This window comes from Synchytrium microbalum (genome assembly GCF_006535985.1).
Source record: "Synchytrium microbalum strain JEL517 chromosome Unknown SmJEL517_scf0001, whole genome shotgun sequence".
NCBI lineage: Eukaryota > Fungi > Chytridiomycota > Chytridiomycetes > Synchytriales > Synchytriaceae > Synchytrium > Synchytrium microbalum.
In genome coordinates, this window is record NW_022158350.1 from 504,884 (window position 1) to 532,668 (window position 27,785).

Sequence of the window (27,785 nt, forward strand, 5' to 3'; positions counted from 1 at the left end):
AGGGTGTAGGCGTCAAGAAGGACTCGGTTGAGGCTGTAAGTTTGGAACTATATACTCATATTTATTTATATCATGCTAATAAATCCCTTTCACGTTAGCTTCCACTTCCAGCATCACAAGCATTCAACCAAACATCAAACACACCAATAACAACAACACCATCTCTATACTTTTCCATATCAGACATGATGGCATTTGAAAACATTGGATTTACAAAGACAACTGATGGGGCGGGGCTGAGGTATCTAGCTTGTGCTGATTGTGATGTCGGGCCGTTGGGGTTTGCGCGAGATGTCCCTACTGATGTCACGCCTAATACTAGTACTAAGCAATTCATGATTGCGGCTGATCGTGTACGTTATCACATTTTATAGATATTTGAAAGGCTTAATGTATTATAAAGAAACTGTTTCTTAAAAAGATCTATATGATGCAAGTGTTGTAGCAGTTTGGTCTTAAAAATCATCATTCCATTCATCCCACCCATCAGTCTTCTTGGCGGCCGGCGCCCTACTGGGTTTGCTCGATGTCGTGCTAGGACTGTTCCTTGTACTGCCATACGACGTCGAGTTGTTATCACTAGATCGAATAGTACTAACACTAGGTTTATCATCAAAGCTGAGAAGATCAGGCTCTGGCGGCTGTTTTTGTTTCGTAATGGCTGGAGCTGGCGCTTGTGTCTGATTCCACTCGTCTTGATTGTCCCATCGACCAGCAGTAGTATTGCTGCCTCCATAGCTAGAAGAGTCATTATAGTCCTGCTGTTGTTGATATCCTTGGTCATAGTAATTGTCTGGTGAGCGTGTTGATTCTGGTGAGGTTGGTCCAAATATGCCACTCTGAGAGCAAAAATATTTACGGGAAATCAGCATACGAAATTCTCGAAACAGATCTCAAGACTCTCAAGTACACAATCACCTTCTGAGACCCAGAAACCAAGGTCTGAACATGGGAAGTGTATTTAGAACCCTCTTCAGTAACCTTCTTGGCCAATTTCGAGCCTTCAGTAAGAGCAATGTTTCCGTATTTGCTACCCTCGGTCATGGCTACCTTTGCTCCTTCTGAAACTTTAGCGCTAACAACCGTCGCTGCCACAGCAGCCGATGCGGCAAACATGGACCATCCTTTTGACAGTGTTGCTACTGGATCAGCTAACAAATCATCTACGTTCGGTGTTTTGGAGGCTGATGCTGATTGTGGTTGATCTACATTAATAATCAATTATTGCAGCTCGTTTTTTTTGGGGGGTGTTGATGACGTAGCTTTAATTGTACTCACATGCCTGACTTCCAAATCCAACATACTTGCCACCTTGACTTGGTGGCACATCATCTCGTCGCCTGTTTTTAGGAGTGGTCTGTTAATACTTTGACCGAATTGATAATCAACGAAACAAAAAAATCGATGATGGTAAAATGCCAAATGCTTACCCAGAATTAGCATTCCCCATCCTCTGGAAATAATCCTCATTCTGTTCTTTTGACGGCATCATACCACCACCACTATTATTGTTTCTAGGACTATCTCTACCTCCATTCCCACCGTAACTATTCCCACTACCACTATAACTATTCCCATTTCCATTATTCATAGAACCCTGACTGCCCGATCTACCCATCTCTCGACTGCTATTATTGTTTCGTGACAAATCATCACGCGAACGTGCCGGCGAACCAGTCCGTGCAGGGCTTGATCCAGCCATCGTTGTCCGAGGAGGCATACTCCATGGACGACCTTCACAAGCGGCTGTAAGTTTGTCCTTGTATATTTTGGCGAATTCTGTTTGGTATTTCTCCGATATGCTCATTTCGGGACGGTAATCTGATTGCGATCGAAAAAAGTCGAGGCATTTCTTGTTGCCTATGTGAAGGAAGAGTTTGTGTGATTGACGAAGACAAAAAAGAAAGTCGGTAAAGCTCAATAGGTTACCACCACTTCTCATTCTAGCAACTTGATCTTCACTCCATCGGTCCATAGTCACAGATCTGTAAAGGCCAGCCATTAGATCATAGAGTTGAGTAGCAATAGCGTTCTAGTATGGAGTGTACCTGACAAAAGATATATGTACTCCTAGACCACGATGCTGACCAGAGCAATCTAGACAGAAGAATATACCAAACGACGGAGACGCCCACTAAATGACCGTCAATAACACGAAAAACCATTGAGTTGCTTGGTTTTGATGTTGATGGTTTCCCGAAAACGCAAACCACACAGAGAGAGAGAGAAAATCCATTGCTTACAGCTGGATAATGGGCACCACAGTCGACACATGTCTAATACGAAAAAGGTAAGATTAAGTTCAGTGTAAAAATTGGCGGTTTCTCAAATCGCGAAAAGAGCGACAAGGAGGACGGATAAGGCAGTTGAGGGGTCACGTACCATGTTCCCTTCGACCTTTTGGAGGTCCAGTAAGCTTTTCTTTGACGTGTCCGTCATCGTTGGACTTTGAATGATTTGAAAGTTTGGAATCTCGAAACAGTGGAGCAAATCAAAACATTTACTCTACTTTCACATGAAACAGGTCAAGGGATATTCTCATGTATCTGACATATCTGACATTTATTCTACTCAAGCTTTTGACCTCCAGCGCAAGAAGAAACGCCGGCTGCATTCAACACATTCGGCCAACAAACAATGAAATATTCGTCAACGCGTCAAGCTTCAAGGAAATATGACCTACAAAGGGATTTACACGATTTACGTCACATTTCTCGTTCACAGCACGCCTTGCAGGCCTCGAAACTCCAAGATTCGGAGACCTCTCAATCTATACGAGCCCTTTCAAATTTCAAACCTGTCACTCCAACTCAAATTTGTTTAAATTTTCTATTTCCTCATTCGTAAAGCAATACTACCAACTCCCACACCAACTCCAGGTGTGAAAACTCAAATCCCCAACTTGTCTGTTCCTAAAATCGTACAGGATCGATTGCCGACAGAGTTCGATCGAAAACAGAATCTGACTCCAGAACAGCTTGAATTGTGTTGGAGGAACTGTGAGTAAAGACTTTGGTTTTCTTTCAGTTGGAATGTTGAAAACGAAAATTCTGCCCCTCTTTTTGGCAATCGAAGACCTCTTACAAAAAATCTCGTTCTCTGATCTAGTCGCGCTCAAGTACCAGAACTTTTGTTCTTTCGTGAACTCATTGACAATGGTGACCAGGAAGACGAGGCTATGGCTCATTTAAGTGCAGGAGAGATTGCTGAAATCAGAAAAGAAGAAGAAGAGTGGACGGATGGTGCTTGTTTATTGAGGTACTTGCGTGCTACTAAATGGCGCGGAACAGATAGAGTAGCTTGATATCTCTGTCGCGTCGCTATGAGACGATCCTGTCCGGGTGCACCTCACCCATGGTTTTATCCATCACACCTAGTTCGTGGTTGTCGTTGATTACGAAGACGTATGAGTAAGGACATCACCACCGCTCGCTTTTACGAAAACCTTGTCTAGACATTACCCTGAATGTATGGGTGTTGCATTGGTAGTGAATCCTAACTAGTATCTCTGGGTCGCGTTAGCCATTGCATCCACGTTTATGGATCCTGAAGAAGTTACCTCAGCTTCGGATTGCACTGCCGAATAAACGTTGGAATGTAGGCAAATCATGTAGGCTTTGACGTCATTGAGTAGCGATGCTGGCAGATGAGAGATGTATCCTAAGAGATTATCCGCTAGTGGTTGTCTTTCTGTGCTGTTTCCGCGCCTTTTAATGTATATGCTGAGTAGGAGTCTAGTCGTGAACCTTGTGACGTTTTGTTTGACAGTAATACGAGATGAAGGTTAGACGATCGGTGTCCTCGAAGAGCGTATGCTGAACGCTAAGTGACTATTCTTACCGCCTCAAAGAGCCGGAGGTACATTCGCATAATATGAAACTTAGAGTTACGTGTTTTCTCAAGGTTTTATAATTGTGTCGTTTACGATATAGTACGAACGGAATACGTGTACGATGAGGAAGCAGACGACTTGTTGTATGTGTTACCGTATTGTTTACTGTTGTTGTTGGTGGTTTGAGTGGTGGGTTTGCTTGCGCAGAAAACCAAGTCATCTAGACCTCGAGTCAGACGTCAGATATTAATGGCCAGAACGTTACCGCTGTTGCTGAATGATTACTGCAGACAGTAAGCCGCCTATTATTTGACGAAAAGTGACGAGTTAAACTTGTTCAAGCAGTTTGCGTACATTTGCGAGGCACTTGACAAGGCATCTTTACGCAGTCAGTGTACACGTGTACTCCCCGCTCGTTCGCACTGCGATTTCATATCAGGTGAATTAAAAATGAGCACGGTGTGCCTCAACGGACAAGCACGCGGCGTTCAACACTAATTTCCCAGGCAGCCACGCGAAACCTTGACGTGTCTGAATCTAGATAAAATCAATCGTCCATCAACACAGGTAATATATTTATACGATACATTCCAAATTCCAAGGCCTAACATCATCCTTTCAGAACTATCCTCACTGGCAGGCAATATATTGCAACAATCCACTACCCAGATCCACATGCTCTCAGAGGAGTTGCATCAAAAGATGGCCCGAGACAAACTGTCTAGCATCGTTGTATCCGTAGTCGCTACTCAATCAGACGGATCTGTAACAACCGGAACAGGGTTTCTACTCACCAAACCTCGATCACTCTTTATGACTTGCTGGCATGTAGTCAAGGATGCAACCCGTATCATTGTCTCTAACAAGAATATGCCACCTACTCTCGCAAACGTGATATCACCGTCGCCTTGGAGTGAGTCCTTTGATTTGGCGGTTATCGAGGTCAATTCGCACCACGACGTGGAGGACATACCAACGATCTCATCTGTTGAAGTTGGTCAAACCGTGTTTTCGGCAAGCGTTGACATCACGTCTGAATCTGGATTAAAACACTTTGCAAAAGGGGTCGTATCAGGATATGAGAATCCGAGCATGTAAGTAATCCTTTTTTTATGTATCAATTCATGCTTACTTCCACTCGCTATAGAATCACGATTGATATCACCACTGGTACGGGACTCTCTGGATCTCCTTTATTGGACGGAAGTCTAGGCTTCATCGTTGGTGTTGTCCGAAGGGATTCTGAAAATGTCCATCATCGAATGGAAGCTATGTCCCCAGCCTTAATCCACACCTTTCTCAATGGATGCCCAGGAGTACGTTTTGTTGCGGTAGGTCCTCCTTTGCCTACTTACTTGTGGTTTCTTTAGGTCAATTAAATGCTGTATATCTGTAAACCAAAATTTGGATGTCCGTAACGTATTTTTCACATACATTTGCTTTTATATACAAGAGTACCAACCCAATTCGTAGCAGTATTCTCCATGTATCCGAACCATCCGACGTCTTGGCTTCAGGTGCCTTACTGGGTTTACTCGATCTCATGCTGGGACTGTTTCGAGTACTGCCACACCACGCCGAACTGTTATCACTAGATAAAATAGTACTGACTCTAGGCTTATCATCAAACCTGAGTAAATCTGGTTCTGATGGTTCGTCATGGCGGAGCTGGCGCTTGTGTATGACTCCACTCGTCTTCATTATCCCATCGACCGGCAGTAGCATTGGAACCTCCGCAGCTCGACGAATCATTATAATCATATTGCTGTTGATATCCTTGTTCATAGTAATTGTCTGGCGAGCAGGTCAATTTTGATAAAGTTGGTCCAAATATACCACTCTGAGGACAAAAAAGAAAAAAGAAATCATTATACGGAGTCCCGAAACAGGTCTCAAGACTTTCAAGAACACACTCACCTTCTGAGACCCAGAAACCAAGGTCTGACCATGACAAGTGTAGTTAGAACCCTCTTCTGTAAAAAATATGGACCCTTCCGCAAGAGCAATATTTCCGTTATTGCTACCCTCGGCCATTGCTACTTTTGCTGCTTCTGCCACCTTACCGCTAACAACTTCCCCGTCCACAGCAGCTGATGCGGCAAACAACGTCCTTTCGACACTGCTGCTACTGGATCAGCTAACAAATCATCTACATTGCGTGCTTTGGCGGCTGATGCTGAATGTGGTGCTACATTTACAATCAATTGAGCAGAGTGTAAATTTCCACAAAACGAGAAAACACCAAGGACTATTCACAGCAACTCAAACATACCGTATTTGTGATGGAGACAGCTATAAAATTGATGCCGCATGGTGTGGAACAGGCAAGTGTAGCTTGACTTGTCACGAAGATCAAATGTCATGAGTTCCCATGTTACATCGGGTTTGACATCCAGTTCGTCATCGTCATTGACTATGAGGACGATTCAATAAGGACATCACCACCAGTCTCGATTACAAGACGATTCTTATAGACTATTTCTGGCCATTACCCAGAACGTATGGGTGTGGCCTTGACTGTGAATCCCAGTTGGTATCTTTGGGTTGCTCTCGCTATCGCTTCACCCTTTCTTGATCCTGTTACGAAAGCCAAGATTCATTTTATCTCGCTTTCTGACAAGGTATGTTAAGAGTGTTTGTTGCAAGTTGGGTGTCTTCTCGAGTCAAGTCGAGATACCTCTGATGTAACCGACATTTTTGCCTTTGGTTTCGACAATAGGTCAAGAAGAATGATTCGAAAGGATCTGGACATGGAACGTGGACGTCCGTCCAAAGGTACGTTGATGATGAGGTGCTTGATGCCATGTTTGGTGGAAGTTTCTGCTTTGAGTGGGATCATGCCACGTATTGGAGTTATATACGTGCGTTGAGGGAAGATGTGGTCAAGGAAGAGTAAAGGTTGGTACATGAGGAGTTATCGTGTGAAATTGGTCTGTGAATGTGAGGTGTTTGCAACATTGTGTACCTTGGTGAGAGTTAAATATAAAGGTCAGTTGAAACTTGAAAAGTTGTAAAAGTTCACAATCTTGATTCATTTCTACTGCTTGTTTTGTTGAATTTACCGATTGTCACATAACGCACATGGCACGAGGAGCCAAGTCACGGACGGTTCTGGTGCGGTTGATATCGACAGCGGGGACAGGATTTGCATATACGACGGTTCGACGACGAGCGTTGCCCAAGCTCCAGTTGAAGAAGTTTGATCCAATAGGTAAAGAGTTTGGATTTGATTGTATATAATGTATTAGCAACGGAAGTAACTCTCCTTTGTAGTGAATCAGCATGTACTCTTTACAGAAGGCAAGCTCAAATAGATAGATTCAGCGGGTTGATGGTGGACATCAAACACTGAGCGAAAAAATCAAACAGATGGCAGCTCAGCTGTTTTGGATGGATGCATTGTATAATAGTACTATAATCACGTAGTCAGTGTCACGAAATATACATATCCAGTAGTAATCCCATATTGGCATCACCTGGTTTACGTGTCAGAGCTCCTTCACAAAACTTGGAAAACTAACAAAACATAAGCTACCGACTTCATTCAATCATCCTATAAGGATATAGCTCGCTACAAAGTGCAGCTGTGCCTACAATCCATATCGTACTATTATTACTCTTATAGACCCCTTCTTCCCTGTAGAAACTCACCAAATAATTACAGACATGGCAGATGAGGACGATCCCTTTGGTCAACAGGAGGCTGCTCCTGTGCCCTCCTCCTATCCTCCTCCTGATGAAGACGATGATCCTTTCGGAATGTCATCAGCTCCTCAGCAACCACCTCCTTCTTCAACATCAACTACAGTCAATGGCAATGCTACCCCCAGTCCAAATGCAAGGCAACAAATGGTAATATTACATCATAATTTTGCACATTCTTGATATTATGTTCTATGTTGTTGTTGTTGTGGTCTATGCTGGTTGGAATCGCATGCCTTCATCATTCTTGCAGAAGTAGGCGTGTTGCAGCTTTACAAGCACGCGTTCTAACATCTTCCATTTACTCTTCAACTACTAGTCACCACAACAACAGCAACAACAGCAATCCATCAGAGTAGCCGCCCAGCTACAAGCCCAACAACAATTACAAACCCAACAGATGCAAGCTCAACGACTACTAGCAGTCCAACAAGCTGCAATCCAACAACAGCAACAACAATCCATCCAACAACAATCCATCCAACAACAGCAGCAACAAGCAATCCACCAGTTGCAGATACAGCAACAACAAGCTGCCATGCAACAAATGCATCTACAGCAATTACAGCAACGTCAAATGGGTATGGTACCATCTCCGCAACAGCAACAGCAATTGTCGCCACAGTCCGTCAGTCCTGCTTCACCTGCCACTAGTGGTGGTGACCAGCAACGATCAGGTCCAGCTTCAGAGAAATTCAAGGAGGAGTTGTCAAAGCTGCCTTCGGATAAGCAAGCAGAGTTTATGGCTTTGGCTCGGCAATATCAGGTATGTGTTTGTAAGAGTTGATTAATTGAGCTAGAAAGAGAAGGAAGGGGCTTGTGCGTGAAGTGGTTTGGAGCTGCCTACTCAGTTGTATATCCAAGAACGTTTTTTTTACTCATGCTCCCTATCTCTTTTTAAGGCAAAGACAATCTCTCCTGCTGAATTCAAGGAAGCTGCTGACAAGCTGATTTTCGAGATGCGTGCTTCTGTAAGATGTGATCGAGCACAGAATCAATGTCGATATATTTATTTTGTTTGAAAGCAAGCCCTTAAACACTTTAATATTGTTATACTTAGGCGGCTGCTGATGCTGCTCAACGACAACATCAACAACAACAGCAGCAACAGATACTTCAAGCTCCAAAGAGACCTCAGAATCCTCCTCCTCCTACCAATGCGTATGTACTTTGAATGCATTCGTCAAAGGAACTCCATTTCTGTTTGACTCAAACGTGTCGTGAACGTGTCTTAGGAAACGTGTCAAGACAGAACAATCAGTCATGTCTAGACAAGCCAGTAAGTTCGTGTCAACGACAAGTGCGGTTGTTTCGCTGCATAGAGCATTCCGGTTTTTTTTGTCGTCTCCAATACCTGGTTCTAAAGTATTATCAATCACCATATAGTCGCAAATCCATCATACGACAACCAACAGCAGCAACCCACATTCCAACCTCAGTATAATGAACCAGCTCCTCGAGCTCAACAATACATTGGCGAATCTTCTGCCTCTCGAAAGCCTTCAGCCGCTGAAAAATCAAAGAGTAATCTTGATAAAGAATTGGATGCTACTCATGCTGCTGGAATTGAAGAAGAGGTATGCTTGGAGAAGCTATGCCGTCAGCTCTATGAAGCATTTTTTTCGCCTGTTGAATTGACCATTCACGTATGAGAACATTCTTCGCTTACAATGTCGCCCTTGTATATGTATAGGAGGAGGAAGAGAGAATGAAGTCTGATATGGTAATGGGTGAAGGTCGTGGACCAGGTCATCCACTTCCAGGAGAAGATCGTATACGAAATCAAAGTTTTATGGGTACTCAGGCATTCCACAAGCTGGTTGAAGGGATTGGTAAGCTTGCATCCTTGGCATTCTGCCCATTCTCCTGTTGTTTTTGCCGAAACACATGTCATATGCTGTCAACCTCGATAAAACTTCCATTTCATTAACTCCATCCCCTTTCCAGCCAAAAACCACAAAGTGCCAAACGTGGATGAAGATTACTATGCATGGTTGGGTCTAGCTACCGAAGCTCGCGTCCGAGAATTACTAGAAGCCATGATCATTGTATCTAAGCATCGAACAGCAGGCCTTCACCAATTCCTGAAACGCCAATCCGAAGTAGAAGAAGGCAACATCAAACTCGAACCCATGGTAATAGATGAACCACAACGACTATTAGCACGAGCTGCCAAAGAAGAACGACAACGAGAAATGAAGGAACGAGAAAATCGTGGCACTGGAGTTGATGGCAAGCAGGATATTGATGATAGTATACGACCCATCGCACCTGCTCAGTCGGCCAAGAAGATGAAGAAGAAGGATTATACAGATAATTTTGTGGCTGGACAACAAAAGGTTACTCTTGCTCAAACGTTGGGGCTCAACAAATTCAGGTTGGTTTAAAAGGTTGTCTCGAAACATAGGGTTTCGATATAATGTTTTTCTGACAACGTTTTTCGATCCTAGTTGGATGAAGACAGATGCTGGCACAGTTGCACCATCAGGAGTAGGAGGATCAGCAACATCATCAGCAGCAACAACGGTAACCAGTGTCCAAAAACCAGTCATACAAGGAAGTAAGGCAGATGAAGAAAAGACGAATAGTGATTCAGTTCCACGAGATGGTCGAGGAGTACGTATATATCGACACTTCCCAGCACGAGAACGACGAATGATACATTTGCAAGACGGATTATTGGTTTTGAGTACCGAGGGAGCAAAGAACGTGAGGAAGGTGGTTCAGAAATACTCAGTCAAGGATGTAGTGAGGGGAAAGTAGAACTGGGTGGGCATCAATAGGTCATTCGACATGTGCTTTTCTACATTGTATAGAAAGTCGATTTGAAAAACACCAACAATGATTTCATTTGCAAATACGGTATTATTGGCTCGAGTGGGGTTGGTTTGTGAAACTATTAACCGTCTTCTTTTAGCTTCTTTTTTTGCATTGACGTATAGACGCAAAGAGAACTTCAAGTTGCCACAGCTGCCAAAAGAGAGCAGAATTTAGTTGCTTCATATTGAAAGTGTGTTTTGACTCGTATCTTGTCTACCTGGTAATCTCGAGCTAAAGAGTTTCGTGATGGTGTTTGACAATGTCTGACGCCTTTTCCGTAGCAGATCCTCGCAGTCCAACAAACCAAAAAAGGAGGTTAGCTAGGTGGATTAATGCAACTTCAAGAACTTGCTCTAAGGGTGCTTGATGAATTACCTGAAATGTATCCATCTGGGAGTGCTTTTCGTGAATATGGAGAAGGATACCTACTCTGTCTTCTCGGACACCTTCTTCAAACTGACAACACGAAATCATTAACAAGTACGCATCAAGGACTCAAAGACATAGGCTAGCGAACCTTACAGCTGGGTCTACTCTCATTGGAACAACTAGTTCCTTGAACGAGTCCGCCCATGCGCCATCATAAAACTCTTGTAAATCTTCCCAGTCTAAATTTACTGGCCATTCCATATTTTGATGCGCTACCATCCAATCCACTAGTACTCCGGTACTCATTACGGCTTCAGGACTAGCTAGTGTCAGGAACACATCAGTTTCACCCATGTAGTCCTTCATGTAGTCGATATAGACACGTCTCAGCCAGACTGGTCGATTTGCAGCATTTTGTCAATGAAGGTGGCTACGACATCATCCCAATCAGTTTCCACAACGTGCCTTGATAAATTTTGCTTTGGCTGCTGGGAGTGTGCTCAATTCTTCAACACTGGCTCCGCAGAGGACTCCTTGATCAGCTTCAGTCGACGGTTGGCACGGTCTGCTATAGCTGGATGAACCGAACTCTTGAGGAATTTAGTATAGTCTTGACGAGATTCCTCTCTAAGAGTCTGATGCTCGAACCGTTTCTTGGTTGTTTGAGCAGAGTACTTCAGAGCCATAGCCACATCATCAATACTGTAAAGAACCTGCCTCGTCTCATATACCCCAGGCCGAGGGGACTTTCGTGGAAGAACTCGTCTGGGACAGTGGAACGAAGATCGCATCCAGCCATTTCAGCCAACACTCCAAACTTGAGCAAATCCAGGACATGCTTTTTGTTAATAAATCTACAAAGAAATGATTGATCAAAAGTGTGAATGAATGATTCTCCAAGGAAATGTGGATTTGGTTTATGGCATACCTTTTGCTCGTGCAGCTTTTGCAAAGACGCGACAAAACCAACCAATCTCTTGACCCATTTGCCTCGCAGTCGACAGTGTCGCAGTTGCTACTCATCAAGATTCTATTTACTCGGGGGACTTCCAGACCAAACAAGACATTTTGTTGTGCAAATGAATCCGGAATTCTATTCCAAACATCAAAAGCAAGAACAGAGTCCTTGATTGTTTTGGAGCAGCGAGGCAGTTTGCCCAAGTCTGCATGATCAAGTTTACAAATTGTTGGAAATAATAGGAGGAGATTGTCAGTCAACAGATTCACAATGATGGTATTTTTCTTGTTTGAGTCATCCAACTTTTGATTTCCATGATATCATTCACAAAATAAAGAATTTCGTCAATAGAGACAATCATTAACTTCAAAAGTATGGACAATATGGTTTCAACAGGGAGAGAGGCCAAGATTCTGATGGGCTGCTCATTACAACACCATTTACACCATCACCAGCAACTTCCAATCCAGCTTCAACACCATCGCCCGTATTTTCATATCCATTCTCAGGTGGTATCAATGCCATCTAGTCAGCTCCAGTATCGTTGATTTCTTGATCGTCAGGAGTAGCATCAAATCCATTCTCTAATCCATCGACCAGTCATCGTCGAGCGTAAAGACAGCACGTAAACGGTCGTTTCCGAGCCTGAACATTATACTGAAATAATTGAAAGAGAAGTTTGTGCTTGTTTCCTCCGGCAAACTCCGTTTAATCGCTGAAAATGGTCAAAAAGTTAGAATTCTTTCAATGTGTCTAACAGGACTAATAGACCACCAACGAGAGCCAAACAATCTCTCGACATGATTTATATAAATACCTCGTAAAATTTCCTCTAAACTGCTTCCCTATTGGGTTCAAGTTGCACGCCGATTTTTAGAGTATGTTTGGAGGAAGAAAAGACAGACTTTTGGAGCGTTTCGACGTTAACAAGTGCTAATTCAGAGTCAACAGATGCTCAAGAACTGCATTTTGAAGATGAATTCAGAATTATCTTTGACGGTCTGCATCTGAAAAGGCATGTATTCTGCATCTGCGTGCTTTTTAAGAAACGAATGTTCCAACTTGTTTGACAAACCCAATGCTTGAAACAACGAGACAAGGAAACAGAAAGATGCAAAGCATAGACAGGCCTTTTTCGGCACTCTCTCCGATGTTTCGTGACCACGCAAAAAAATAAAAAAGTTCGAAAACGACATTCCATTAACACACCATCAGACCGAATTTCGAACATTAACATCGTTTAAAACCGAGCAAAATGCGAATATGTATATATACAACTAAGCTTTACAACAAACACAAATTATATTCAAATTTCCTGATCAGTACTGCTCCTGCCGCCGCCATTCTCTTTGTCTGACGGTGGTTGATCATTCTCAAGCTTCTTTTTCCTGGAGACGGCATCGACAACTTGCTGCCTGCTTGGGACAACAGGACCTATAAGTCAACAAAAATTTGTCAAAATGAATCGATTGAATAGTGCAGATGCTGAAAACCAGTGCCCAGTCCACCAAACGTACCACTGTAGATACAAAGAATCTTCATTCGCTCGTTGAATTCAAGGTCTGGCAAGAGTTTTGGTGTAATCAGAAAGTATCTAAAAGCGAAGACAAGTAGTTTGAGTATCAAACGTGGATTGAAGCAGAGAGGTATTTTTGCTCTGAACATATGAACTAACGTACTGCGCAGATCCTTCGCGGTTTGAACCTTCCACCATCAACTTGTGCATCATTCGTTCATTTAAAGCATCCATTCCTTGATTGATTTCGTCAACTACTCGGAAGGGAGCACGAGAGAATTCCTGTAGAGCAAGTAAATAGAGCATGGTTGAGACAGCTCGTTCTCCACCAGATTGTACTTTGGCTCTCAGTTCTTTGAGGTCTTGTCCGACTCTACGTGTTGTTACGTTGTGTGAGCAAGGCTTGTTTGCTGGCGACCAAAGGCAAAGGAAAGAGCAGCTATGATAAAGAGATGACGCAGTTTTTACCTGAAACACACAAGGATTTCAATTCCCCACTTGTCATAGTCTTCATTCTCAGACACTTTGACTTCTCCAGCACAGTCAATGCCTAAATACAAGATCAAACGCTCAGCTATTGCACAGTCAATCCACATTTTCCTAAAGCAGAACTCACGTTTAAACAAGAGGCTGAATTTTTCATTGATTTTAGCAGCAAGGGCAGTTATTTCCGGAACCCATAAATCCTATACCAATCCAAATTGTCAACGTACGATAAGTTGTACAGCCAAACGAAGATGAGTACCAAAACCCAAACGTCAGTACTCACACGAACAGCTTGCATCTCTTGTTTATGATTACTCAGAGCTTCTTGACTCTCTTCTAGGCGTACTTCAGCAGCTTCAATCTACCAAAGAAAAAAATGTCAGCCAACTTAACAAGCAACAAAGCAAACGGCGCAGATAGTGAAGGTAACTCACTCGAGCTTTTCGTTGCTCATATTCCTGAACCACATTGCCATCATTATTCAAATTCATTTCTACAGCTGCTCTAGCTTGCGTAACGAGATCATTGATTTCACTAGTGGGTACTTCAAGGAGTTTGGCTGACGCCTAGGGAAAACCGTAGAGAGTGTCAATGTTGCATTTAGATGCAAAACTGGAGCAACCCTCAAACGACAAACCTGAAGTCGTTCACCCAATGCGTTCTCTTCCGGACTCCATCGCGCTTGATGCTTGTCAACAAAGGCACCATCAGTACGTTTGACGTTAGCAAGAGCAGCCTTTCTCCTTTGTACCAGGTGCTGGTGCTGATTTTTCCCTGTTTTGCCGTCGAGATTTCAGTAAGATGGCGGAAAAACTCACGCTCTGTACCAAATGCATTATTGCACTGTACCTTGGTCGACAGCAATTTGCTTTTCTTGAATCGAAGCCTGAAGTTGTTGAAATTCTTCATCAGCAACCTGTCGATCAGCTTCAGCTTGATGCCAAGCTAATTGAGCAGGTATGTTCTCATTCACATGCATTTTAGTGCTGAGCGAACGCAAGTTTTGTAGTTCGATAGCGAGAGCGAAGCGCTCCTTTTCTATTGTTGAGAGATTGGTCTCCAATTTTGCGATTCGACCAGTTCGACCTTGCGCTTCTTTCTCTTTGTTCCTCAAACTGGTGTTTCCGGCATCTATTTGTTATACAGACAAAGCAAGCGTTACCCAACATATCCTAAGAAACATCAACTCACTGATACAAGCAACTTACCAAGCCTTCCATTGATAGCCCTATACTCTTTATGCTTGGCAAATATACCATTCCTCTCTTCACGAAGTGTTTGCTGAAAATGTGGTTAGAGATGTCATTCTTGTACATCGTCAACAATAAGAGCGGCAGTATTGTTGGAGCTTACCTCTTGGCCTCGTAGCTCCCGCAACTGCCCTTCAATCTGAGAAAGTCTGTCTCTAGTTGGCTGTCGTCTAGCTTGGTCATCTTTCAAGGAAGCATCGAGTCGACCAAGACTGCGTTGCAGATCAACTCGTTGATCAGCATTGACTGTACGAAAGAAAGAAAGCGTGAGAAACGTAGCGCGTCGTAATGCTAACATCAAATACAAAAGGCAATACCATCGAGAGTGAGAAACTGAGCAGGATGAATCCCAGTAGAAGTGGTATTTGATGAGCCATATGCCTTCCTGAAAATTACGGAGCTCTCAGCGGTGATCCACGAGTTGATTCCCATATTTTTAGCAATATCTGGTTTAACATCAGCATCTTTAAAAGCTATAGGCTGAAAAGGCAGTTGCATGGCATGAGAAACAGCGGAAGAAAAGCGATTCGAAACCGGTTTGAAACTTGCCTTTTGGTGGATATGGGCCTTCATGCATAGAACTCGAATTACATCTTCAGGTCCTTCAATGAAGTCTTTCGCATAGCCAATAAATCCAGCTCGTCTCAACTTTTGATGAGATGCAAATAAGAATATGTAAAATATGGCTCATACCGCTCGCAACATTCAGTCGCGCTTTACCTCTTCTTTGGTATATTGCGGCGCAAAGTTGGTTTCTCTGAGTCTCTGTGGAACATCAGAAATAGCGACTCTCAACTTTTGATTGTACACAAGTTCATTGACCAACAGATTCATATCTCCCGTATCAGTAGCCACAATTTGCTACAACAGCTCAGATAGTATGAGTATTCCTGCTCTCTCGGGTTGTTAAGCAGCAAACAAGCCAACTTCAAAGACACACTTACCATGCTAGGTAAGAATCCTATAGCAGATTCGACTTGATTTGCAACGTTAGGATCGGTAACCTTGATTTCGAGAATGGCGGGTTTATATACTCTTCCTTGGAATCGATTGGGATTATCTTGACACCATTTCATGGCACGTGCAAAAATTTGGGTATTTGGTCTATTGGATAACAGGTGTTCCTTTTGCAATTCAAGATTATCCAACTTGGCCAATTCGTCACGACATATGGCTTCTTGTTGCCTCGACTCCTGAATTCTATTGTGAATGGTGGCATCTTCTCTAGTAAGAGTATCCCGTTCCTGTTCTAAGGTATTTGTCCTGTTTCGGACAACTTCTGTTTCAGCAGATATTTGAGCTAGACGGCCACCAATCAGTTGGTTGGAGGTGACATCTAAACCCAATGCTGCCAATTCGTCACGCATTTGATCGCGTTGACGACTAGCATTGTCAATTTCTCTCTGAATCCTGGCCACCTCTGCGTCATGACGCTATCAGAAGAAATGGCCAAGTGGGAGTGAGTAAGCAATTAGACCACATGACAATGATAGTTTGGTGTGTTGGCTAAGACTACTAAAGTGGAACTTACTCGAGCGCCGTCAGCAGCAGCATTACGTTCAAGCTTCAGTTTATCTGCCTCTCCCTCCTTTCTATCAAATTCTTCACGTTTCTTATCAATATCGCCACATGCTTTCTCATACTGTTGAATGGCCTTATCTTTACTAGTTTTGGCAGCAGCGGCTTGGTTTTTGCAGAGTTCTAGTCGGAGCCTGGAAGGCTCATTACGTTCCTTGGCTTCTGCAAGTTGGGCTTTTAATATTTCCACTTCAGCGCTCTTGTCCAGTGCTTTCTGCTTTGCTTCATCATATAATATCCATTGGTAGATGAGTTCGAGCACGTCAAGTTGGCGGACTGCAGCTTCACGATTACGAAATCCTTGGACTCGAGCATATATGGCTTCGTTTCTACGTTTATCATCAGCTAGTGAATCACGTTCTCTTTGAACAGCCTAAACCACAGAAAGTTAGATGACTGCCAATGATGCATCTTGAGTTTTCAGCGTCTGATAATTTTCAGAAGAGAACCTCATTATACCTGTGCTAGGTCAGTCTCGGTACGTTTAGCTTCAATGAGTTGCTGATGCCATTTAGTCAAATCTGCTTCGCCAGCACATCGTTGAGTCTCTTTAAGTCGCTGTTGAGCATTCAACTCTGCAAACTCTCCGACCATTTCTTGTGGCAGACATTGACTAGAATATTTGATGACGATTTAGTTCCAGAGAATGAAGACATCTAATTTAGTGCTATTCAATCTAGCATACCATAAATTGTCCATTTGAATATTCATTTCAGCAACACGTCTCTTCACTTCGGCAAGAGTTGAAGGTTTGCCTACGCAAACAAATCAAGGTTTCAGATCGACGATTACCAGCAGGATACGCTTTAACTACCTTTAAAACACATACCATTGATTTTGAATTGAGAATCATTGGCTCCTTTAGTATAAATCCGATTGATGGTCAGATTGCCACGTGAATGCTTGATTTCGATTTCGACCTCGGCAGCTGTTTCGCCATTCTTGACCAAATCACCAGATCTGTCATGACGATCCAATAACTAGCAAGTATCGTGAGTAAAAAACTAGTATACCAGGTACCAAGCTCTCCAAAATTAATACCTTGAGCCTTCCACCGAGGGCAGTGACAATAGCAGCTACCACACTACTCTTTCCAGTTCCATTTGGCCCAATAATCATGTTCAAATGAGGACCAGGGAAGAACTCGGCTTGATTATAAGTCAAAAAGTCTAATCAAGGTAAAAGGGCATAAGAATGTCGAGTGTGCAAAGTGAGTGACTTGAGCTCGTCGTACTCTTCATTTTGATTCGTAGGATGGAGCCATCAGCATATCTAAAGTAGAGATCAGATCAAGTTAGAATGTATTAGATCACATTGGGTGTAGTAATGGGAAGAACCGTGCTGGTCAAGATCAAACAACAAACTCAAATGTTGATCAATGTCATGCAATAGAGGCGAAAGAAGGGGACGACAACATACCCGTCGTCATGAGCGACTCGAGTAGCATTCTTTGACTGTGCAGTTTTGGCCTTCTTCCTTGGTCGTTGAGAGTCTTCTTGCACTTCGTCGATATTTTCGATTATCGACGAGGTCATTGTCTGCCTCCGGACGCCTGGATTTACTGTGATGGGTTCCGTATCCGTATCTGTAATCCGGCGAGTCATCGATGGTTGTAGTCTCTTGTACGTCAGGTTGGATTCACCATTCTCTTTGAACAGTTTGAGGGAAGGCGTTGGTCGAGTAGTTAGTCGGAACAGTTCAAATACACGTGTCTATGATTTATTTTGTGATTATCATTCATTCTGAATTATCTTGACGCGTCGGTCGATCCAATTCTCACACAGCTTCGCCTACTCTTAGAAACTTTTCATCCAACTCAAAGCTGTTTAATGCTCCTTCCGAATCTAAGAAAACTCATGTCAGCCGCTACTGGATCTGTACCTGCAGCGGGCCCCATGTACACGTCCATCTTGCACAAGGTACGCACCAAACGTTTCTACATTTTGTCCTTCAATCGATCAAGAACGTACCAACACATTATAATATCTAGTTGACAACAGCATTGACACCAACCAACCTTGAAATCATTGACGATTCGCATCTTCATGCTTCACACGCCGCGATGAAGGCTCAAGGTGGCCTCAACAAGGAAACACATTTCAGAGTTAGTGTGGTATCGCCCTCGTTTGAAGGGAAACCCGTTGTTCAAAGGCATCGAATGATATACGATCTGCTATCTGAAGAACTCAAGGCAAGCTTCTCCCGACTTTTGGCACAGTTGGTGTCAACTGATATTATCACTATCGCTTGCTCGGATCATTTATTCGCAAGCACGTACAAGGACCATCGGCTGATTCGTAATTTCATTGTCAAAACTTTCATAGGTTGGAGGCCTGCACGCTCTAAGCTTGAATACAAAAACTCCAAAGGAAGTCGAGAAGCTTTCCAACAATCCATAGAAACATCCGTCTAAACAACCACATCCCTGCTCGCATGATCCTGTAATAAAATCTCATAGATAATGATCAAATGACATCTATTATTCTTACAAGAGTTTCATACTTGTGTGTCGGGTTGTGTATACGTGGTGGGCGGTGTCTAATGGTTGTTTAATCTATTGGGAATGTATCAAGTGTCGGGCGGGTACAGAATCAAGATTCAGCAAAAGCATCAGAGAAGGCGCTCATTGTTTGACAACATCACTTCTAAGGGCACTTATATAACTCCAGTACGTGGGATGATGCCACTCAAAGGCATAGTCTCCACCAAACATGGCATCGAGCAACTCATTATCGATGTATTTTTGAAGCGACGTCCACGATCCAGTGCCATCTGCTGTCGATTCCTTCGATTTGTTGGCCTATGCGAAAAAAGACCCCTCCAAAATTCATGAGTATTTGTATGTCAGCAAAATCTCAGGTACGGAACGACACCTTTCCAGAGAGAGAGACAAAGTTGATTTTGGCTTTAGTCACAGGATCCATAAATGGGGACGCAAGACCAAGTGCTATCCACAAGTACCAGCTCGGGTTGACTACAAAGCCAATGCCCATACGTTCGGGGTAGTGGGCTCCAATCGTATCAAGAAAGCGTCGAGTGATTGCGAGCGGTGGAGCAGTTCTCATTGAAACACCTTCATAGTCGATGGCAATAATAACCTGGGCGTAAAAGATGAGACACAATTCACTACTACTAATATCGTCTGTGATCAAGCTACGTTACCTGTTCTACGCCTTTTGACATCATTTTTATAGCGGTTTCCATCACAAACACTGTATGTTTCAGTTGCTGGTCATGGTTTTTAGTATTTTCACGTTTTGGGCAAAGATACACTGCATGGTCAAAAAACGAAAACAATATTCAGGAGCTAGAACCCATCGAGTTACAATTGGTCGACAAGCACTTACATATAGGCCTTCCAATCTGATCAAACCCATTCACGTATATCTTGCCAGTCAACGATTCCTCAACAATGTCATCTGGTGTGATCTTATGCGGTTTATATGTTCGCCGCCATTTTAGAGTTGCTTCTAGTCTGTCAACTAGAGTGTGTATGTGTGTGTGTCTTTGAGGTTAGCGAATGCCAAGCTCAACAGCAATAGCTGCATCAAAAACCATTCAAGCTCAACCACATCATGAGCACATGCCTGAATGCGTGAGCTTCCACTTAGTGGCTCTCAAGTATCGCAACAAACAGGCATCATCAGTCCACACTTCTTCCTCCTTTCTGATTTCAGCGATCTCTTCATCAGTCAATTGTGCCATATCCTCGTCGTCATCCTCAGCATTCTCGATCAGTTCACGAGATATCAACAGTTCTGGAAGCTGAGCTCGACTAGTAATAATGGGATGTGAGCTTCACTGATCGCTTGTAAAATGTGTAATGGTAGCAAAAACATCAACTGAGAAGCTCCACCAAACTTGATACGTACAATTCCTCGAGCATTGTCAGCTGTTCCGGTGTCAAATCCTTCTTTGGATCAAACTCAGTTGGTAATCGATTCTGCACGATATCAGGAACCGACAAGATTGGAATCTGAGTTTTTACTCCAGGAGTTGGTGTGGGAGTTGGTAGTGTTGCCATCATGATTCCTATACGAGCCAGATATGTACAAGCCTTCTGCCTGGTAGCCTTCAAGTATCTCTAATCGAAAAGCTTCAAAAACAAAATTTATGAAAAGTTGAAGTACGAGGATGAACAGTGCTGCAGAAACCATTTTTATTGCCGAGGCAAACCGCATGAGAATATACGCAATCAGACGATCAGTTACAATTGTTATACTGGCGCACATTCTCTGTTCTTCGTCCATTGACTGGGATCCAGCCTCGAACAGGGACTGGAACAGCAAAATACCAACCCAATACCAATAACATTTCTTCCTCATTAAATTGAAATATTTACAAACTAGTTTGCAATGCCAAAAGAGTATATACAAATCCAACCGATATTGTCCATGCGACACTACCTATTAGTAACTACAAATCGTCCTTATCATTCCAATTCCGAATCCCTCTAGTCCTCAAATCAGCTTTACGCAATGACTCCTTCTCCATAGGATCCATAGGAGATTCACCGATCCTCGTCCTTCCAGGCCGCGTTGAAATGGGAGCAGATCCAATTATCACCGCAGCAGCAGGTCTACTATTATGACTACCATTCATAGTGGCAGCAGGTGTGGTAGAAGTTACTACAACTACTCGTTTCGTACCCGTTTTGGTGGAACTTCCTAAAGGTTTCACACGAACTGCAGATCGTGTACGAGTTTTTACAGCTGCATCGTTCATATTGTTTACAGCTTCGATATCTTCATCTGTTGTTGCAGATTCTCGAAGCATTCGTAACTCGGCTCGTAGTGCATTGCTCATGTCCATGAGCTTGATGCGTTCACCAGCTAGCTTCTTGAGATCTGAAGCAGCAGATCGTAATTGAGCTCGTAGTTGAGCATTCTCGTGCTGCAAGGCATCCGGTGTTTTATTTGTAGATGATGGTTGGGTATCAGGTAGCACGGGTCTGACATTCTCCTTAAATACGAGGGAGGCACGAGTCCGCTCATGTAGGCGAGTTTGAGCCTCGAGCAAGTCATCAATCAATGCTTGCTTTTGTGCCAAAAGACGATGAAGAGGAGCCAGCTATGTGTTTTGTGTAGAATGAGAGTGCGGAGAAGGTCATTATTCCTGAGAAAATGCATTTTTTTACCTCATCTTCACTCGGTTTATGTGCGGCCATACTATTATTGTGATATAGCGAGGCCATGTCCTCCTTCATTTGATGCACGACTGTAGCAAGCTGGTCATTCTGGGAAGGAGCGATCAAATGAGCAAAATGGGCGATCAAAACGAGCACCTCACAATAGAACAAATCAGCTCATACTTGTATCATGAGCTCGTCAATACGACCCTTGAGCATTTGGTTTTCTCCCTCCATAGATTGAATCCATGCATCTGTTTCCGCTGCTAGACCTTGAGTATCAGCGTGATCCAAGCGAGATCTCAAAAGCTACAGAATAGCAAAACGTCTGAACACAAAAATCTCAGAAGTGTGCTGCAATGTCCTACTCACTTTGAGGTCGGCTTCAGCACGATCCTTAGAAGCAACTACAGAACGAATAAAGTCTTCTTGTTCCCAGTACCTCTTTCGCATCAGCTCATCATATCTCCTCTCCCATTCCATATTCTCTACAGAATTAGAGAATTGAATATTAGAAGACCAAACACCTGCGAACTCATACAGTACGCTTACGCTCAGTCATACTCCTATTCAGAGCACCCTCAACTTCCATCCTCTTGGAAATCTCCTGCTTGTACAAATTAATCTTTTGATGCAACTCTACATTCTCAGCTTCAGTACGTTGCAGCCGTTCTGTTAAATGATGTAAATCTGCATCACGTCTTGATATATGATGCTGTTGGGATGCCTGCGAGTCCTTGAGCTCCAACCTCAGCTTGGCCACTTCCGAGTCTAGAGCTTGCATTCGATCAGCTTGTTCTTCAATCGTTGCCTTCAACATTGTGATTGATGAGTGAGATTGGCTCGAGTTCGCTGTATTCAATGAGACGGCTTCATTCAGTTTGGCTGTTACATGAGACAGTCTGTCCGTCAAGACTATCTTTTCGTGCTCCAGGTTCTATGATGAGGCTGTGTAAGAATGTGATTGATTTAACATGCCAAATCAGCAAGTCACACCTTTTGACTACGATCCGACTCTGTTTGCAAACGAACACGCAACTCTTCATTCGCTCTCTTGTCATCCTCTTGCTTTGACAAGACCTAGATTTGATGAAAACAAGTCAGTCCCAAGAGTTGCTGATGAAATCGCACTCTCATGCGTACTTGATTTAAAGTCACTTCTAATTCAGCAACTTTCACAGCATGACTCTTGACTAGATCTGCCATCTCCCACTGAGACTGCCGTAATCTCTGATCTAGATTACGATTGTGTTCAAGCTGCTGTTGTAACTTGTCCTCAAGTGCATCTCGCGCCATTTTAGCAGCAGACAATTCACCCAAAGCTGTTGCGACTCCATGTTCAGCATCAAGCAACCGCTGATCTGAGTCTTGTTTGATGAGCCGTATATCTAGCTCATGGTCGCGACGTATTCTATCTAGATCGGCTGTATGTGTTTGCCTGGAAAAAAAATTGGGATCAGACGGAGAAATGCTACGAATGGCGTCTTGTGTGACTGTGATCATACTTGAGCAGATCGAAATCTTGCGCAGCTGTACGTAATTGCATGATTAGCTCTGTTTTCTCTTCGTCGGATCTATCGTCCCGAGCACGTTGAGCGTTTTCGTAACTCTGAACTGCGAGCTATACGAGAAAACCCCATCAGCAAAACATGAAATATAGATCTACAATTCCGCGAACTCACTTCATGTTCTCGGCGTAGTTTCCGGATGGCTTCAATCTCGTGCTGTTCTTGAGCCTGTACCAACGCACGTAAATTGGATATTTCTGAAGCCTTGTCGGCAATGACGATTTTGAGTTCACTGATTCGAGCCTCACTAAAATTCAAGATGCGAATATCAGTCCCGTGTGGAGAGATGCAACAGTGCGTGAAGTCTGTACCGATCATGTACATCAGTCTTGAATTGGTCCTCGGACGTCTCGAATCGTTCCAATTCTTTATCTCTTTCTTCCAATAAGTTCAAATTGTACAGAAAATCATCTTGAAGACTTTGGAATCGAGTTTTGAGTTGATTGATCTATGTATTTAATGGCAAAATTTGTATTCATTGTTTCAGCGTAGATCTTGACTTGTTCCGTTAACATACCTCAGCGTCCTTCTCATGGACGGCCTGTTCCAGCTTGGAAACATTCAGATCGTATACTTCGCGCAACTCCCTCTCCTATTATAGTTCGGCTGGGTTAGCACATCAAAACATTTGGTCAAGCGAAAACATGTCGTTTTCAAACAGCTCTAACCTTTTGACTGAGCAAGTTACGAAGTCCAGAACTCTCTAGCATAGATGAACTCGTCGGCAGCCCTGACGCTGCATCGACCGCTGCTAAGCTGAAAAGTGGTTGTAAACAGAGAATTGAGGAGGTCTTTATGTTCTTGGCGTGTTTTTAAACCTGTAGTTTACGTAATTGTAAGCATCAAAACGCGTTATCCGTATCGCAGGTGGTGGTATATATAGGAGAAATCACGAAAATTCGCTGTTGTTGTTGATTTCATGCCAGATTTGATTCATTTTAGATATGGTACGTGTTAAACGTTAGATGACGACGGAGGATGACTACAACTTTCACTTCGTAAACGAATAGCCGCGACGTGAACGTAAAAGGTATCACCCAAATTGCCGTTTAGTAGCCTCTCTTCCTTCATCTTCCTAAGAAACAAACAGACGAGAGCCAGACTCTATCAAGGCCATCAAAGCAAGTGCATAGACATCTTGTAGGGCAGCCGAATATAGATATGAGCCAGAAATATCTCGGTGTCACGCCCCCCATCTCGCTCTCCACGCCAGACAATAGAGACAAGGAACTCACAAAGTCGCTAATCAAGACATTGGCTGATTTAAACCAAATTGAAAGTCAAGATGAATCCATCAAAAGGTACCAGCTCGCTTCCATCCTCTCGCCATCATATCGCATATTACCATATCACCCACCCATCAACCCCATCAAAACATTGTATCTTGTTCGCTGACTCTTGTCCTTTCTCTTACTAGAGAAATGGTATTGGGAGAGATTTCTATATTGGTCAAGGCATTTGTCCGCAGAGTATCTTTAGAAAAGGGTCTGCCAGAGTCAATGGACGCGGGTGGCAAAATCTTCACCTTCGGTTCCTACCGATTGGGTGCTCATGCCAGTGGTAACTTGACGTCACCCTAGCATCCACTTATGACAACCAGTATTCATGTACATATCTTCGGTAGGTTCCGATATTGATACACTATGTGTGGCTCCGAAACACGTCAACAGAGATGACTTTTTCAGAGTGATGTTTGAAATGTTACAACAACGCCCAGAAGTCACAGAGTTGACGGTAAGACTTGCATCGAATCGGGCATCGCCGCATTCATATAAATGTCTCAACTGGGCCCTCAACTAGGCTGTGCATGAAGCATATGTGCCTGTAATTCAATTCGCCTTTTCTGGCATTCCTATCGATTTGCTATTTGCTCAATTGAACGTACCCGTTGTCAGGGACGATCTAGACTTGTCTAATGACGACTTGCTGAAAGGATTGGATGACCGCTGTATTAGAAGTCTGAACGGTACAATGACTTCGCGCAGGTTTTTTTTGGATCTCAACACTAACATCATTGATACAGGATCACGAGTTACGGATGAAATTCTTCGACTAGTACCCGATATCACTCAATTTCGACTCGCTCTTCGAGCTGTTAAGCTCTGGGCAAAGAAACGGCTCATATATTCAAACGTGCTGGGATTTCTTGGTGGTGTAGCATGGGCCATGTTGGTGGCTCGTGTTTGCCAGCTATATCCAAACGCCGCTGCAGGAAAAGTTTTGACTAGTTTCTTTAGGATTATGCAAAAGTGGTGAGTAGCAATCCTCGCAAGGCTCGAGTCTTAACGCATTATTTTTTCTACACACGTATTCAAACGTCTTCGTTTATAGGCCATGGCCTCAACCTGTAATGCTCAAGCAAATTGAAGATGGTCCTCTTCAAGTTCGCGTCTGGAATCCAAGGATTTATCCCTCAGACAGAGCTCACAAAATGCCTATTATAACACCGGCATATCCGTCTATGTGCTCGACCCATAACGTCACGGACTCCACGTTGAAAATCATGACAAAAGAGTTTGAACGAGCAGCTGATATTGCTGATCGTCTTGTCATTGCTAAAGCTGAATGGTCAGAGTTATTTGAACCAATGGACTTTTTCAATGAGTACAAGTATTACATACAAGTAGTAGCAGCTGCCACCTCCGAAGACCAATATCTGCTATGGTAAGCTGTGTTGCTGGCAAAAGCAGTCGACGATGACGTGCAATGGAAACTTCTCATTCTGCATTCTCGTGATCAATCTGCACCTGAAAGCTTGGCCATTCACAATGTTTTACACGTAGGGTTGGAATGGTAGAATCTAGACTTCGTCAACTACTTATGAAGATGGAAACTCTTGATACGATTGGAACGGTGCATCCTTGGGTCGACAAGGTGGAAAGCATCGTCACCTTCAATACCGAACAAGAAGCAATAGATGGCGATTACTATAAAGTCATCCCGGAAGCTCCCAATCAAACCCTTCCAAAGCCTTTTTATAAAGCAATATTCTATTTCGGATTTGTGGTCTCGCAGAAAGGTGGTCGCTTGGATATGTCATTTCCTATTGAAGCATTCAAAGACGCGACTAAAGGATGGGAGAAGTTTAATGAGTCGACTATGGGTGTTATCATTCACGTCATCAAGAGGTGGGTCCCTTGACAGGGTGTTCTTCGCCGTGGGTTTTTTTTTGGCCTTTGAACAACTGCACTCACTTCGATTCTCTTTAGTTCCAAGTTGCCCAAAGAACTTTTCAAAGGAGGGAGGAAAAATAAGAAAGATTCAAAGAAAAATACAGATCGGGTACCCCTTCATGCTGTTGAATCGCCAATGGTTATCTCACACGAATTATCAATCAAGGATTCTCTGGAAGGGAACCCAGCTTCGAAACAATTGTCAGCAACTGATGTAGTCAAGGAAGAGGTTGGTGCCAAGAGGAAGGCTTCGGAGGACTCTCCCCTTCCTCAGCCAGCTCCGCAAAGGCCCAAGTTGGAATCAGCGGCTCCTTTGCCTCAGCTTCCAGTGCCAACTAGCTCTGCTAGCAGACCTAGTCCCGTTGTAACTACTGCTCCAGTAGCTGCAGCTCTCAATGGAGATTCGGGAGGAAAGAAACGTAAAGTGTCTGATGATATGGAAAGTTTGCCCTCGTCAACTGGTATGCATCAAGACGTAATGAAGAAGGCCAAGATTGCGCATGTGGAAGAGGTCAAAGCGATCTCACGACCTGTGTCACGGCCAGTATCTCGACCAATGTCGCCAAAAATTGCTCCAGTCTCGATATTGCCGCAATCGGTCTTATCTAATGTAGTCGCTCCTGAAAGTATCAATGGGAATGCAGCCAATGCATTACTTTTATTGAACACATCCAAACCAGCAGTACCAATAATGACTCAACCTGCTGCATTCGCAATGGCACCTACAAACAATATGGTTTCTTCTATGATGTTGCCAACAATGATGGTACCGGCACCAGTATCTGATCCTTATTACCATTATGATGTAGCCATGACACTAGCTTCAGTGCCTCCATCTTTAGCGGTGGTTCCTCAACGAAGCTCGCCACATCCCGTCATCCCTCAATATGTGCCACCACCAGTGATGGTTCCAACGCAACGAAATTATTCACAGGCGCTACCAATGTCTTATACTACTTCTATTGTTGTTGCTCCGACGATACCACCACTACCAAGTAGTGCTCAAATCAATTCTCGCTTGTATGGAGCTACCACACCACCACCTGCTAGTAGAGGAGAGTCATCGAGTGTTGTCGTTAATCAAAAGGCCTCAACTCCTCCGCCTGCACGAAGTGTGTCGAATTCCCGTGCTGCAACTCCTCCACCTCCTCCTAGAGTTACAAGGAATACGAGCTACTCTGAAGTTATTGATCTGACATCAGATGATCAACATCCAGTAGCTTCTTCAAGGTGTGCATTTGCTGTATTATAAGTTTTGGTTGCTGTAACTGCTTGAATTTGTTGTGATATTGGAATTGTTTTATTAACAACTTTACTAGTCATTATAATCAATTACCGCCAGTGCAACATGTATCTTACAATGGATATGGAGCTGATTCGTATCGCGGTTCATCAATGAACAATC

General features: G+C 43.4%; 7 protein-coding genes across 7 annotated transcripts; 3 read left to right on the forward strand and 4 right to left on the reverse strand.

Moving 5' to 3' along the window:
* Window positions 1–455: 455 nt before the first annotated feature.
* Window positions 456–2,439, reverse strand: SmJEL517_g00127 (uncharacterized protein; the record flags this gene model as incomplete). Its single annotated transcript, XM_031166057.1, has 8 exons — window positions 456–839; window positions 919–1,205; window positions 1,279–1,340; window positions 1,431–1,860; window positions 1,930–1,985; window positions 2,049–2,134; window positions 2,244–2,276; window positions 2,383–2,439. The coding sequence occupies 8 exons, from the start codon at window positions 2,437–2,439 to the stop codon at window positions 456–458; spliced, it is 1,395 nt and encodes a 464-aa protein (XP_031027804.1).
* A 4,474-nt stretch (window positions 2,440–6,913) lies between these two features.
* On the forward strand, window positions 6,914–7,146 carry SmJEL517_g00128 (uncharacterized protein; the record flags this gene model as incomplete). The annotated part of the gene is made up of 2 exons (XM_031166058.1): window positions 6,914–7,043; window positions 7,106–7,146. 2 exons carry the CDS (start codon window positions 6,914–6,916, stop codon window positions 7,144–7,146), a joined length of 171 nt encoding a protein of 56 aa, XP_031027799.1.
* A 5,841-nt stretch (window positions 7,147–12,987) lies between these two features.
* SmJEL517_g00129 (uncharacterized protein) lies at window positions 12,988–18,115 on the reverse strand (the record flags this gene model as incomplete). The annotated part of the gene is made up of 22 exons (XM_031166059.1): window positions 12,988–13,115; window positions 13,199–13,275; window positions 13,361–13,570; window positions 13,666–13,747; window positions 13,814–13,883; window positions 13,967–14,044; window positions 14,118–14,249; window positions 14,321–14,457; window positions 14,533–14,814; window positions 14,892–14,964; window positions 15,037–15,179; window positions 15,251–15,413; window positions 15,525–15,581; window positions 15,654–15,794; window positions 15,878–16,366; window positions 16,465–16,884; window positions 16,971–17,124; window positions 17,197–17,266; window positions 17,341–17,491; window positions 17,553–17,680; window positions 17,746–17,783; window positions 17,931–18,115. The coding sequence occupies 22 exons, from the start codon at window positions 18,113–18,115 to the stop codon at window positions 12,988–12,990; spliced, it is 3,408 nt and encodes a 1,135-aa protein (XP_031027800.1).
* A 252-nt stretch (window positions 18,116–18,367) lies between these two features.
* SmJEL517_g00130 (uncharacterized protein) lies at window positions 18,368–18,910 on the forward strand (the record flags this gene model as incomplete). Its single annotated transcript, XM_031166060.1, has 3 exons — window positions 18,368–18,430; window positions 18,502–18,732; window positions 18,836–18,910. The coding sequence occupies 3 exons, from the start codon at window positions 18,368–18,370 to the stop codon at window positions 18,908–18,910; spliced, it is 369 nt and encodes a 122-aa protein (XP_031028025.1).
* Window positions 18,911–19,134: 224 nt separating this feature from the next.
* SmJEL517_g00131 (uncharacterized protein) lies at window positions 19,135–20,825 on the reverse strand (the record flags this gene model as incomplete). The annotated part of the gene is made up of 7 exons (XM_031166061.1): window positions 19,135–19,311; window positions 19,385–19,609; window positions 19,674–19,783; window positions 19,859–19,993; window positions 20,147–20,286; window positions 20,384–20,595; window positions 20,742–20,825. 7 exons carry the CDS (start codon window positions 20,823–20,825, stop codon window positions 19,135–19,137), a joined length of 1,083 nt encoding a protein of 360 aa, XP_031028024.1.
* Window positions 20,826–20,927: 102 nt separating this feature from the next.
* Window positions 20,928–23,917, reverse strand: SmJEL517_g00132 (uncharacterized protein; the record flags this gene model as incomplete). Its single annotated transcript, XM_031166062.1, has 12 exons — window positions 20,928–21,581; window positions 21,649–21,747; window positions 21,823–21,948; window positions 22,012–22,127; window positions 22,192–22,576; window positions 22,636–22,719; window positions 22,783–23,077; window positions 23,145–23,260; window positions 23,322–23,454; window positions 23,519–23,655; window positions 23,725–23,799; window positions 23,876–23,917. The coding sequence occupies 12 exons, from the start codon at window positions 23,915–23,917 to the stop codon at window positions 20,928–20,930; spliced, it is 2,262 nt and encodes a 753-aa protein (XP_031028023.1).
* Window positions 23,918–24,368: 451 nt separating this feature from the next.
* SmJEL517_g00133 (uncharacterized protein) lies at window positions 24,369–27,632 on the forward strand (the record flags this gene model as incomplete). Its single annotated transcript, XM_031166063.1, has 8 exons — window positions 24,369–24,508; window positions 24,625–24,767; window positions 24,832–24,941; window positions 25,008–25,173; window positions 25,231–25,459; window positions 25,539–25,871; window positions 25,991–26,335; window positions 26,417–27,632. 8 exons carry the CDS (start codon window positions 24,369–24,371, stop codon window positions 27,630–27,632), a joined length of 2,682 nt encoding a protein of 893 aa, XP_031028022.1.
* Between the last annotated feature and the right edge of the window lie 153 nt (window positions 27,633–27,785).